This window comes from Typopeltis vanoorti, chromosome 3 (assembly GCF_054136105.1).
Source record: "Typopeltis vanoorti isolate ZY-2024b chromosome 3, IOZ_Tvanoo_1.0, whole genome shotgun sequence".
Taxonomy (NCBI): domain Eukaryota; kingdom Metazoa; phylum Arthropoda; class Arachnida; order Uropygi; family Thelyphonidae; genus Typopeltis; species Typopeltis vanoorti.
Genome location: NC_143551.1, coordinates 58464581 through 58477285, shown reverse-complemented (window position 1 = coordinate 58477285; position 12705 = coordinate 58464581). Strand labels below are relative to the sequence as shown.

Here is a 12705-nt window from a genome sequence, read left to right as displayed (position 1 = left end):
TTCTTGTTCACTGCTTCGCTGTTCTTGTTAATGTTCTGTTTCTTCTGCGTTTTTGACACCATTTTACAACTGTATTTAATATTACAATATCACAATAAAAATATGATATAAAGACACTAAATACTCTAAAAACATGAAAATCTACTCTAATATACTATAAAATACTAATTTTGTAAGGAAAAAAACATGATAAAGCAGATCAAAATCCAATTTTACATGAGCAGTAAATTACACTGACCACTCACTCATTATGTGATGCTTTTTTTCCTTCTTCCAGAAAAAAAAAAGGGAACAACAAGCTGTTATTTGTCACACTAATCAGTTTGTTTGGAAAATGCAACATGTTTGCCAGTTATTAGAAGACTATTCTGTAGATGATATATCTTATAGAGAAAGTCCATCTTTTTACATGGGACCATTTGGATATCATATGAAGCTTAAAGTAGAAACAAATAATAGAAAGAAGACTTTGAAAGTTAAATTTTGTATTTTGAAAGGAGATAATGACAGTACTCTGAGGTGGCCATTTAAGAAACTAGTAAGTTAATTTATTTTTACCTTTTTTTTATATAAAAGCCATTAATTATTTTGTTATGTTAATGGGATGGCTTATTTCAAAATCAAATGAATACTTTTTTAATTTCTTTATTCGCTATTTATGATACTTTCAACAGACATGCATCCATCATTTTAATTAATGTGGTCTTATTTAAGTTTAAACAAGAAGGAAAATATATTCCATAAATCATCATATAATTAAGCACCTTCATAGTGCAATTGGAAGAAAGGCAGTACATTGCACTCTTTGATTTGGAAAAGGCCTAAGTTCTCATCATGACGGGAAGAATCTTTATATGTTTTTTTTCCCCCCAAGTAAAGTGAGAGCCAATCTCATATGGAGGTAGCAGGGTTTTTTCTCCTGGATACAGACTTTTTTCTCTGCATACAGACAAATCAGCCTTCAGAACACAAATTTATAGACAAAAAATACTAGTGGTGGTGGGCAGTAGATGGCATTGGTGTAGATCAGTGGTAGTGAACCTTTTTATGTGCACGTGCCAAAAATGTGCAAATCAGTTGCTGGTGTGACGGGGTGTGCCAAAAATTTACAATCGACTTGCTGACGTGTCAGGCAGTTTTTAATAGGGGAAAATTAATAGAAAATTCATCTAAATTAATTAATTTATTTATTTATAAATTTATAATATACATATATAATATAATACACCTCTGGGTATGGCTCCCACTGAAGAGACCTCAACAAAGGTCGAAACCGGTCTGGGTAGTGACCCTTCTCATTATGCACAGCATTATACATGTCTGCAAGGAGATGTGATTTGGGATACTAAGGCAAGTGATGTGAAGTCAGTCTACCTTTGCCACGAGTTTCCCCACTCTTGAAGATCCCTCAGGTGCAAATTTCGTTTGCTTACACTTGGATAAAGGATTAAACTAAATATATAATTTAATTTTTGAATATGTTCACATTGAGGCTATAGTAACTCGCTCCCCGCGGTTAACAACACGCCCTCCCCAACAGCCATTATACTGCAGATGCAAGAAAAACAGTGGAGTTTTATTTTATTACTGAATAAGGTAGAGAGCCTTTTGCAGTCTGTGTAATATATTTCTCAACAAATAGTGCAATTACAGATAACTGGAATAAAAACGGCGCTAACTAATGAATCACATATCCCCTCTCACAGTAACTATGCTGTATAGACTCAAGCAAAACCATATGTTGCATCAGAAACACAGTATCTAACTAAAAACTATTGTCCAATTTTTCAATTACATAAAAGAAGTGTTTGTTTTATTGCATTTGAAATTCTCGATGTCATTATGACAGATCACAAAGGCTAACTTCAAATAAAATTCTACCACGAATTGAAACATGATATATAATGCCTGTGTGAGTTCATCTGCCAGCTCAAATAAGCAGCAATAAAATTCGACGAAGGGTAGAAACTTTGTGTGAGTTGAGCCCGCCGGTAATGAGAAGTTTCATCAGAACGATACATGACACCCCTTAGTGAATAAGTTAATACTAAGAAATATATAGTGAATGTTGTTATGACAGTTTCAGATGTTATGGAATTCAGTTGAAGAAAATTAGCATTTCAACCAAAGAATTGTCAGTTGCCTTTGTCTTTGGATCACGATTTCACCAATCATATGCACATCTTCATAGCTGCTCTCTCGTGTAAAACAAAATTTAACTTGTACGTATTGTAACAATTTAAAAAAAGGCTGAATAATTTATAAGCATATATAAGGATATCACCTGTAAATTGTTGATGTGCCAGCAAAATTCTTGGACATGCCACCTCTGGCACGCATGCCATAGGTTCGCCATCTATGGTGTAGATCATTGGTTCCCAACCGGTGGTACACATATCCCCTGGGGTACGTGCTGGGCTATTCAGGGGCACACACGAAAAATAATCAGTAATGGCAGAAAAGCAAGATAAGCACCGAACAAAAGTGTCAGTATTTAAAAACAAGGGGTATAATTTATAGAAATGGGTTTAAAAGGAGTACACAAGTGGAAAAAGGTTGGGAAGCACTGATGTAGATGGATGGAAGTGGTAAAGACAGAGAGCTCTAGAGTAGGTGGCCTTCCTCGATGACTCTTTGGACTCCTTTGGAGGTGTCATGAAATAATAATAATAATATAATTTTCTCTCAAAGGCATTCTTCAGATACCATGCAGGACTTTTACAATATCATGTATAGGTTTTTTTTTTTTCTTGTAGAGAAAAAATTATATCTATGTTTTGTAAACCCATATTGTACTTCAGGATGCCATGTATGATTTGCTGTAAGCAATAAGTGATGTACAAGACTTGAGTAAAGCTTGTTAGTAGTATAGTTAAACAAATAAATAAAGTGTAGAGTGTATACTCTTTCTCATGTTAATTAATGAATTCGTACATAGTGATCTTTTGTATTCTATGTTATTAGTACCATTTCAGTCCTGTGTTTCTAATATCATTATTCTATATCCAGAAATATCATTCATTATCCCAGTGCCACACACCACACTATGAAATATCTTCCTGTTCATCTCTTGTCACACATAAGTTTCTGTCATAACACCTGTTTCTTTAGATCTATAAATCACTATCTGAATTTGTCATTATCATCATCATTCAATTTTGTTAAAATGCAAATGATGATGATAATGACAAATTCCCCTTTTCCAGACATGTATAATGGGGAAGTACTTTGCATTATGGGATACATACTAAGGCAAGTGATATGAAATCAGTAGCCTCTATATACAAGTAGCTCAGACATGAATATATTTCATGTACAAAAACTTTGTTTTGCTTCCTTGGGAAAAGGATCAAAACCAACTATAAAATTTTTTGGTATCTTTAAAGTATAATAAACCCAAGGTAAAAACTTTTCACATCTCTCATCCCGAGAGTTTTATTAATAAGATGAAGTACCTTTCATCTACTTGTATATGAGATATATATGACTTCTGCATTACTTCAACCTTGGTATCTCTCCTGGGTCTTCACATTGATGAGACCTCAATAAATGTTGAACTGGTCGAAACCGGACCCTTCCCATTATGCATTGCATTATGTCTGGAAAAGGGGATGTGTTTTGTATTATGCATGCATACTAAAGCAAGTAGCCTCTATATACAAGTAGCTCAGACGTGAATATATTTCATGCACAAAACTTTGTTTTGCTTCCTTGGGAAAAGGATTAAAAATAAGTATAAAATTTCTTGGTATCTTTAACGTATAATAAACCCAAGGTAAATAACTTTCCACATTTATCAGTGATTGAGTTCAAGAAGAGATATGGCATATATTTTGGCGGTTTAATGCAGCAAAATGTAAGGTCTTGAAGTTTGGGAAACATCGATGGGACACTGCATACTCTATGGGAGGAGTTATACTAGAGGAAGTAGGGGAGAAAAGAGATCTGGGGTTGATGATTGATAGAAATCTGAAATTTAGGGGACATATTGCAAAGGTGGCGATGGTAATACAGAGGATTGCTGCAATAATGAGAAGGACACTGACCTGCAGAGATAATACAGTTATCATTCCGTTGTATAAGACCCACACTTGGACTATTGTTCTCAGATTTGGTCCCCAGGATTTGAAGGGGATAAATTAACTGTGGAAAGGGTACAAAGGCGGATAACAAAGATGGTTTCAGGATTGTACAATGATAGTTATGAGGATCGACTGAGGGAATGTGGACTGCAGAGTTTGGTGGATAGAAGAAGGAGAGGTGATATGATTGAGACTTTTTAAACTGTTGAGAGGTGGTTACAGGGTTGACACTGGGGAGTTCTTTTGCTTGGTTGAACAGCGAGAAAGAGTGATGACAAGAGGCCATCCCTGGAAGTTACGAAAGGAAACTGTGAGCAAGAGGGTGAGGAGTGGTTTCTTTGCATGGAGGGTGGTTGAACCATGGAATGCATTGCCTGATGGAGTGGTGAGAGCAAGAATGGTCAATGAGTTCAAGGAGTGGTATGATAGACTTTGTGTTTCTTAGGAAGGAACTCCCATGATGAGTCTTTTGAATCCATGGAGGCCTGAATAATAATAATAATAGTTAGAGCAGATGAGTCTTGGATTCCATGGAAATGCCTGAGAAATAAAATAATAATAATAACAGTAATGTATCACATTATCAGTTTTAGTTAAAGTTAGTTTTTGGCAAGATATGCTACTGAAAACTGCTTTGTAATGATATAATACAAAATTATGTTATAAATAACAGTAAATAAATTGTCACCCATGCCAGAAAAAATGGCTCTTAAAAATTACCGTAATAATCATCCCTATACAAGGATGCTATTTCTTATTTTTTATAATGCTATTTATTTGCTATATATTGAAGGCTGACTATTGTATTATTATAATCTAATTCTCTAAAAGTAGAATGGGATTAGTATTGAACTAGTTTATACTAATAGTTAGCCCATTCTGTAGCAAAAAAAAAAAAAACGCACTCTCAACTTGCTCTCTATATCAAGCTAAGAAAGATTCCTAGCCCAAAACTTCATAACATCAGTACTTTTCTTTAGGGAATTCACTATAGCAAATTATTTCTTTGGTCCCTTCAAGTTTTCTGCAGTGAGAAATGACTGTACAAGAAAGCTTCAAATAGTACTTTAATCGAGATTGAAATACAGAATGAAAACAGAATGTGACTAATTGCAGTCTAGTTAGCAAATTGATAGCATCTTTGCTTTCCAGCCTATGGACAGTATGTTCAAATCCCACTTTGGTAATGTTTGTAAATGCCTTTGTAAATTGCAATTTACAAACATTACTTTGGTAATGTTTGTAAATTGCAATTCAAATCATAGTAAATGATTTGAATTGCTTGATGTGAATCCACAACTCTGCTTAAAGCTTGAAAAAGTTAGGTTTTCAATTTGTGAATTATCTAACCCACTCACAATAATAAGCTCTTTTGTTTCACATTTTTTAAAAAAGTTAATTGGCCATTCATAATGATATTACTTAAGAAAGATATACACTCTATATTAATTAGAATAACTTTTAATTAATATTTCCAATATTTTGGCAGTCAGGCTGCCACATTAGGGAACAATGAACAAATTGATATGTGCATTGAAGCACTACATAAGATATGTATGACTGAAGGAGAACAACAAAGTCAAATCCGCAGTCATAAACAGTGTCCCCAGTGACAGTGGTGTAGCTAGAGCTTTTGCCGTCCGCCGTGGTCCCTGAGTTTACCGCCGTCCCTCTCAATACACACCAAAAATACTACAAAAATGGCGTATAGGGAAATAAATTAAAACGCTATGTTTATTTTTGAAGTAAAACTTTAATTTCAACATTCTAAAATGTTATTTTTCTTGCTTTTCTGTTAACAAAATTGTTGATGACATTGGTGAAGTCCATTTCATAGTAATGTAGGTAATTCTTAATCAATTTTATTTAGAAAAACTCCTCTCGCAACTAGCAATACTTACAGCAATTGTGAGGAAAAGTATTTGCAGTTCAAAGTGCCGCCGGGGCAGACCTACCCCTCCCCCAAAGCTACACCTCTGCCCAGTGGGTTGAAATGGGTTCCTAGCTGTTGGGCTGAAGAGTTCTAAGCACAAGTGCTTCCCAGATTTCAGATAGTTTCATACAACCAAAGTTGCTCATATTTGGATAGTTCTTCCTTAAGGCTGAGGCAGATTATAGGAAAATTCTTTCATACTTAAATTTCCCTTTCCCCCGTGGAGTAAGGTGGCCTTTTTCCATCATATCTTATGGTGGGTAGATGGCTGTAGTGTTTGTGTTTGGAAGTTGTTATGTTGACTCTTGCCTGTTTGGCATAATACAACAAGTTACGGCTCATGATACCTGATAGACATCTGGCAGGTCTAAGGACTGCTGCTGGTCTTTGGGAGAGCAGATAAGGGATGCCAATTTTTTATGTGGTATGTAAGTGGTTATGGGGTCGTGTCTTTTGAGGACTTTTGTTAGTTTTTCTGAAATGCTACAGATATGGGATGGTAATAGAATGCAACTGCAAACTTGTACTAGCAAACAACATCCAGTTTGATGTTGTTTGCTAGTAGGCAGAGCAATCCTTAAGTAGAGAGGAAAGTTTCTGTGTGTGTAATCTTGTTGGTTAAAAACTAATGTGGCATTTTCTATATGAGTAGGAAGGCTTTAGATCTCTTTTAACCTGTATTTTTAGTAGGTATTTTTTAGGTGCAGTTGTTTGTGGCCAAGTGCACTGATAGTTTCTGGCTTGAGCAGAAAGGATAATAGGTTTATTACATTTTTTTCCAGCAGTTGCTGAGGCTTCAAGTATCTTTTTTTTTTTTTATTAGATTTGCAAATTTAACAAAGTGCTCACATTTTTTTTTAAATTCTTTTGCTACTGAAGCATTGGAGACAGCTTTCTTATCCATATGGCAACAGAATCAGACTGAATGTAGCAAATGTCCTTACAAGTGCAAAACTACTGAAAAGCAACCTCCCTTGCAAGGAATTAGAAGTATACTAGAGATGAAGAACAACAAAAGAATTATAATTATGAAAGTGGGTAAGGGAAATGTCACAGTAGTTTTTAACCAACAAGATTACACACATACAAACTTTCCTTTCTACTTAAGGATTGCTCTACTTACTACCCTTTGGACTGTGATCCTACCAACACACAGATCAAAACCTGCCAGAGGCTCCTTACAAAGATCATATCATGGCTTTTGGAAATCACAAATAAATTTAAGCCATACAATTCTAGACTACTCATCAGATATATCGGCTACTAAAAATCCACAAACTGAATGTGCCATTATGCACAGTTGTGGATGGCATTGATTCACCCACATACAGACTCTCTAAATATTTAGCCAAAGTGCCAGTGTTGCCACTGGGTGAGCACTTTCGCAACACCTCTTCACATAATTAAAATTCCTGCCCACTTTAGGCCAGTATAGAAAACCTCACACTCTTATTCCTGACATAATGGTCAGTTTTGATATCTCCCCTCTGTTCACCAGTGTTCTTTCTAGTGATACTTTAGACTTTATGATGGCGACCAGGAGATGTTTAGACAGCTAAGTTTGGCAAGTGCAAGAAGAATGATTGTTATGGGAGATTTTAACTACAGTAGTATAAATTGGAGAGAGGAAGATGCATGTAGCAATAGGGGAATGGAATTTCTAGAATTCTTGAGGGACAAATGTCTTAGGCAACATGTAACAGAGGGAACAAGAGGTTCAAGAGTTTTGGATTTGGTTATAGCATCAGAACAGTTGATAATAACTGAGATTACATCTCTCCCACCAGTTAGAGAGAGTGACCATATGGTTTTGACTTGGAAAATGAATAGACATGCAGAAGTATCAAAGAGACAGGAACTTATGTGGAATTATAATGCAGGTGATTATAATAGTCTTAGACATCAACTTCAGGAAGTTTCATGGAGGGAGGAATTGGAAGGCCGGGATATCATTAGTGTGTGGGAAATTGTGAAAGAATATTTGTTAGCAGCAATGGTAAGTTGTATACCACGAGTGAAGAAGAGGACACAATTTGGAGTAAAGTGGATGACAAACAATATTAAACAGGAATTGTATGCGAAAAAGAGGCTATAGAAGAGATATAAGGAGACAGGTGAAGAGAGGATGCATGAAGAATATAAGACACAGGCCGGAAGAGTGACTAGTGTGGTAAGGAAAGCGAAACTGGAATATGAGAGGAGATTGGCCCTAAGATCCAAAGAAAATCCTAGGGAATTTTTTTAGCTATGTGGCCAGTAGGAGGAGAAATGACTGTGGAAAAATGATATTGTGGGATAAAAATAGCAATAGAGTGACTGATGCAGAGGACATAGTGGAATTGTTCAATGAACACTTTATTGGAGTATTTCATCCTAGAGGAGTCAGTTTTAATGCTAGAGGGATAGGGCTGGTTTGAGGTTTAGAAGTACAGGAGGAGAGTGTGTTTCGGATAATGAGTACTCTGGATGTCAGTAAAGCTTTGGGACTGGATGATATTTCACCACGAGGTTTGAGAGTATGTGCTAGGGAACTGACAGTGCCTTTAATCTGGCTTTTCAATGAAAGTCTGGCTTCGGCAAAGGTGCTCAGGGAATGGAAGGAAGGTAAGATAGTGCCATTGCATAAGGGGTGGTAACAGACTGGAAGTGTCTAATTATAGGCCAGTCTGTGTGTCATCATTAGTTGTTAAGATCTTGGAGAAAGTAGTGAGGGACCGTATACAACATTGGGCAGATGAGAGTAATGTTATCTGTGAGAGTCAACATAGATTTGTAAAAGGGCGCTCTTGTTTTAGCAATATGCTAGTCTTTTATAATAAAGTTACAAGAACATTAGATGAGGGAAAGGCATATACTGCAAGTTTCTTAGACTTAACAAAGGTATTTGACAGGGTGCCACATGATAAGCTGATATTTAAGTTGCAGCACATATTTAAGTTGGGTCTGATGTCAGATTGGTCAACTGGATTCAGGATTGGCTGTCTGATAGGTATCAGAGAGTTGTGTATGGTGGAGCAGTTTCAAGGAGGCAGAGGGTTACAAGTGGGGTCCCATAGGGCTCAGTACTAGGACATATATTGTTTAACCTTTATATCAATTACATTGTGAGTGGATTGCAAGGGGATATTCAGTTGTTTGCAGATGATGCAAGCTGGGAAGGATTATTAGTAATAGTGCAGATGTGGTAGCCCTGCAAGAGGATTTGAATAAGCTAGATAGATGGGCAAATTAATTGGGGTGTCAGTTTAATGCAGCAAAATGTAAGGTCTTGAGGTTTGGGAAACATCAATGGGACACTGCATACCCTATGGGAGGAGTTATACTGGAGGAAGCAGGTTAGACAAGAGCTCTGGGGGTTGATGATTGATAGAAACCTGAAATTTAGGGGACATATTGCAAAGGTGGAGAAGGTAACACAGAGGATTGCTGCAATAATGAGAAGGACACTGACCTGCAGAGATAAGAGGGTTATCATTCCGTTGTATAAGTCTCTGATCAGACCACACTTGGACTATTGTTCTCAGATTTGGTCCCCAGGATTTGAAGGGGATAAATTAACTGTGGAAAGGATACAAAGACGGATGACAAAGATGGTTTCAGGACTGTACAAGGATAGTTATGAGAATCGGCTGAGGGAATGTGGGCTGCAGAGTTTGGTGGATAGAAGAAGGAGAGGTGATATGATTGAGACTTTTAAGCTGTTGAGAGGTGGTTATGGGGTGGTTGACACTGGGGAGTTCTTTCGCTTGGTTGAACGGCGGGAAGGAGTGATGACAAGAGGCCATACCTGGAAGTTACGAAAGGAAACAATGAGCAAGACGGTGAGGAGTGGTTACTTTGCGTGGAGGGTGGTTGAACCGTGGAATGCATTGCCTGATGGAGTGGTGAGAGCGAGAACGGTCAATGAGTTTAAGGAGTGGTATGATATACTTTGTGTTTCTTAGGGGGGGATCTCCCCTCGATGAGTCTTGACAGACTTTATGTTCTTAGGAAGGACCTACCACGATGAGTCTTTTGACTCCATGGAGGCCTGAATAATAATAATAATTTATCCAAGCACAATTTCCTCCTAATATCTCAGCCTTGTTTGAGTTCACCATGAACTTGGGCTATTTCATTTGGCAAGAAAAATTTTATAAACAAATAGAGTGGACAGCCATGGAGTCTCCACTCCCCCCCAACAAACTCTTTTATGTCTGTTGTCTTCAAGACAATCCCACCTTACCACTAGCCTTACCACCAGAATTAGTAATATATGGTAAAGTTGATGTTGTTGGAAGTAACTAGTGATGTGCCATAGGGCTGTGTATTATTTTATTTATCATTTCATTTCTTTGAAATGAAAAAAGTTACTAACTGTGCATTATATTGATGAAACTGGCTGCAAGAAATTGAAGCTAGGGATTTAGAGGTAAAATCGTGGACAAACAGTTGAAGTTCAAAGGATATTATTAAAAATGGGAGGGGGACCACCTCAAAAGATCACTTGGGTGCTAACAAACTTACTGACAATTTAGGGTAAGGAAGCTCGATACCTCTTTATAAGGCTGTCATACTTACACTTCTGCTTATTGTGCACAGATTTGCTTGATGATGCTGAAATGGTGGAGAGGATTCAGAAATGAATGTCCAAAGTGATTAATTGTTTGTGGAGTATTTCCTGGGAAGATAGATTGAAGGTTGTGGTTTACAAAGTTATTTAATAGGCAGAAAAGAGGGTATATAATAGAAATATATCTTACTAAATTGGTTTTATACAGTAGATGCCAAAGAAATTTTCCAGTATGTGACCAGATGGGAGAGAATAAGGGTCCACCCCCATTTTAATGATATATATCCTAATAAGTGAATAGGCATTCCATAAAATGATTAGTGGTGTTTTATCATTGTTTGCAGAATATTTCTTTTGGATATGAACCATTTCAAGAAGCAGAAATCAATAAATAATAAAAACAGAAAGAACAGTATAAACAACATTGATTTTTTGGAGAATATAATTTATATTAATTTTTGTTACTAGAATAGCTCTTTATATTGTGCATATTCTTCTTTGTTTTCTTAAAGTTGAAAAAAATTTAGAAAGTTATTTTTCATTAAACAAAAAATATCTTACTAAAATTAAGGGGATATTAAATCCCACATTGTTTTAAAATCGAATAAGAAACTCAAAGATTGGAATCAGAGAGTTTCATGCCGAATATAGTAAACTCTGAAAGAATCAGCGATTACTAGCGTGAGCTAATGCAAGTAGTCCTAGTACGTAGTACAATCTCGGGCAACTTGCAGCAAAGGTGGTAAAGTTCTGATCGCTATTCTTGGTATTTTCCATAATGTAAAAACACATTTTCTAGGTAAATGTATGCTGTTATTACATTATGGTGGGAGGTCACTACCCGGACCGGTTTCAGCCTTTTTTGAAGCTTCATCAGTGAGTAGCTAGACCAAATAGATACCAAAGGCTATAGCGAAAAGAACTTATATACTCTGCTATACAAGTTGTCAAAAAGGTGCAACCATTAAGTTACTTAAATATAAAGAGCCAATAGGCTTCATTTTGGCGATATAAACATTACTAAAATTAAGGGGATATTAAATCCACATTGTTTTAAAACCGAATAAGAATCTCAAAGATTGGAATCAGAGAGTTTCCTGCCGAATATAGTAAACTATGAAAGAATCAGCGATTACTAGCGTGAGCTAATGCAAGTAGTCCTAGTCCGTAGTACAATCTCGGGCAACTTGCAGCAAAGGTGGTAAAGTTCTGATCGCTATTCTTGGTATTTTCCATAATGTAAAAACACATTTTCTAGGTAAATGTATGCTGTTATTACATTATGGTGGGAGGTCACTACCCAGACCGGTTTCAGCCTTTTTTGAAGCTTCATCAGTGAGTAGCTAGACCAAATAGATACCAAAGGCTATAGCGAAAAGAACTTATATACTCTGCTATACGAGTTGTCAAAAAGGTGCAACCATTAAGTTACTTAAAATAAAGAGCCAATAGGCTTCATTTTGGCATTATAATCAGCATGAAACTCTCTGATTCCAATCTTTGAGTTTCTTATTCGGTTTTAAAACAATGTGGATTTAATATCCCCTTAATTTTAGTAATGTTTATATCGCCGAAATGAAGCCTATTGGCTCTTTATATTTAAGTAAAAAATATCCTGCTTTTTCCAGTCTGCAGTTACTTGCTAGCTGACAAAATATACATGAGCCCTGGTTATGGCTCTTGAAAAAATTCCAGAATGGCTGGCATTGTGGATAGGTGAGTGGAATTACAGTTTGCTTTTGTAAAGTGAAAAGTTCAGCACTGTGGAATGCTTTATATGGTATTGGTGGGCATGTACTGGAGGAGAATCTAGGGGTGACAGGAGATAAAAAAAAACTGAAATTCAGGTATCTCACTATATCTTAAAGGTGATGCACTGAATTACTGCAGTGAAGAGGAAGACAGTGACAAGTAGAGATAAGATCACTGTTTCACTGTACGGGCTTTGATCAGACTATGACTGAAGCAGTGTGCACAATTTTAATACTTGGTTTCAGCAGTGATGAGGAAGTGCTTCAAAGATGAGGAACTGAAACTGTCAGAATATAACTTATTAGGATAGGATAAGGGATTGTAATCTACTGATCTGTGTGAAGTTATAATCACAATTTAATTAATATTTAAATGATTTGATTGTT

The 12705-nt window shown here is 36.3% G+C and overlaps 1 protein-coding gene across 2 annotated transcripts in view; it reads left to right on the top strand.

Moving 5' to 3' along the window:
• Positions 1-12705, top strand: part of LOC150108178 (TNF receptor-associated factor 3-like) — a 396437-nt gene that overhangs the window by 344738 nt on the left and 38994 nt on the right. For both annotated transcript variants that reach the window (XM_090415633.1, XM_090415632.1), the window contains one exon: positions 278-538. In XM_090415633.1, the coding sequence (XP_090271759.1) occupies positions 278-538 (261 nt within the window). The remainder of the gene's footprint in view (positions 1-277; positions 539-12705) is intronic.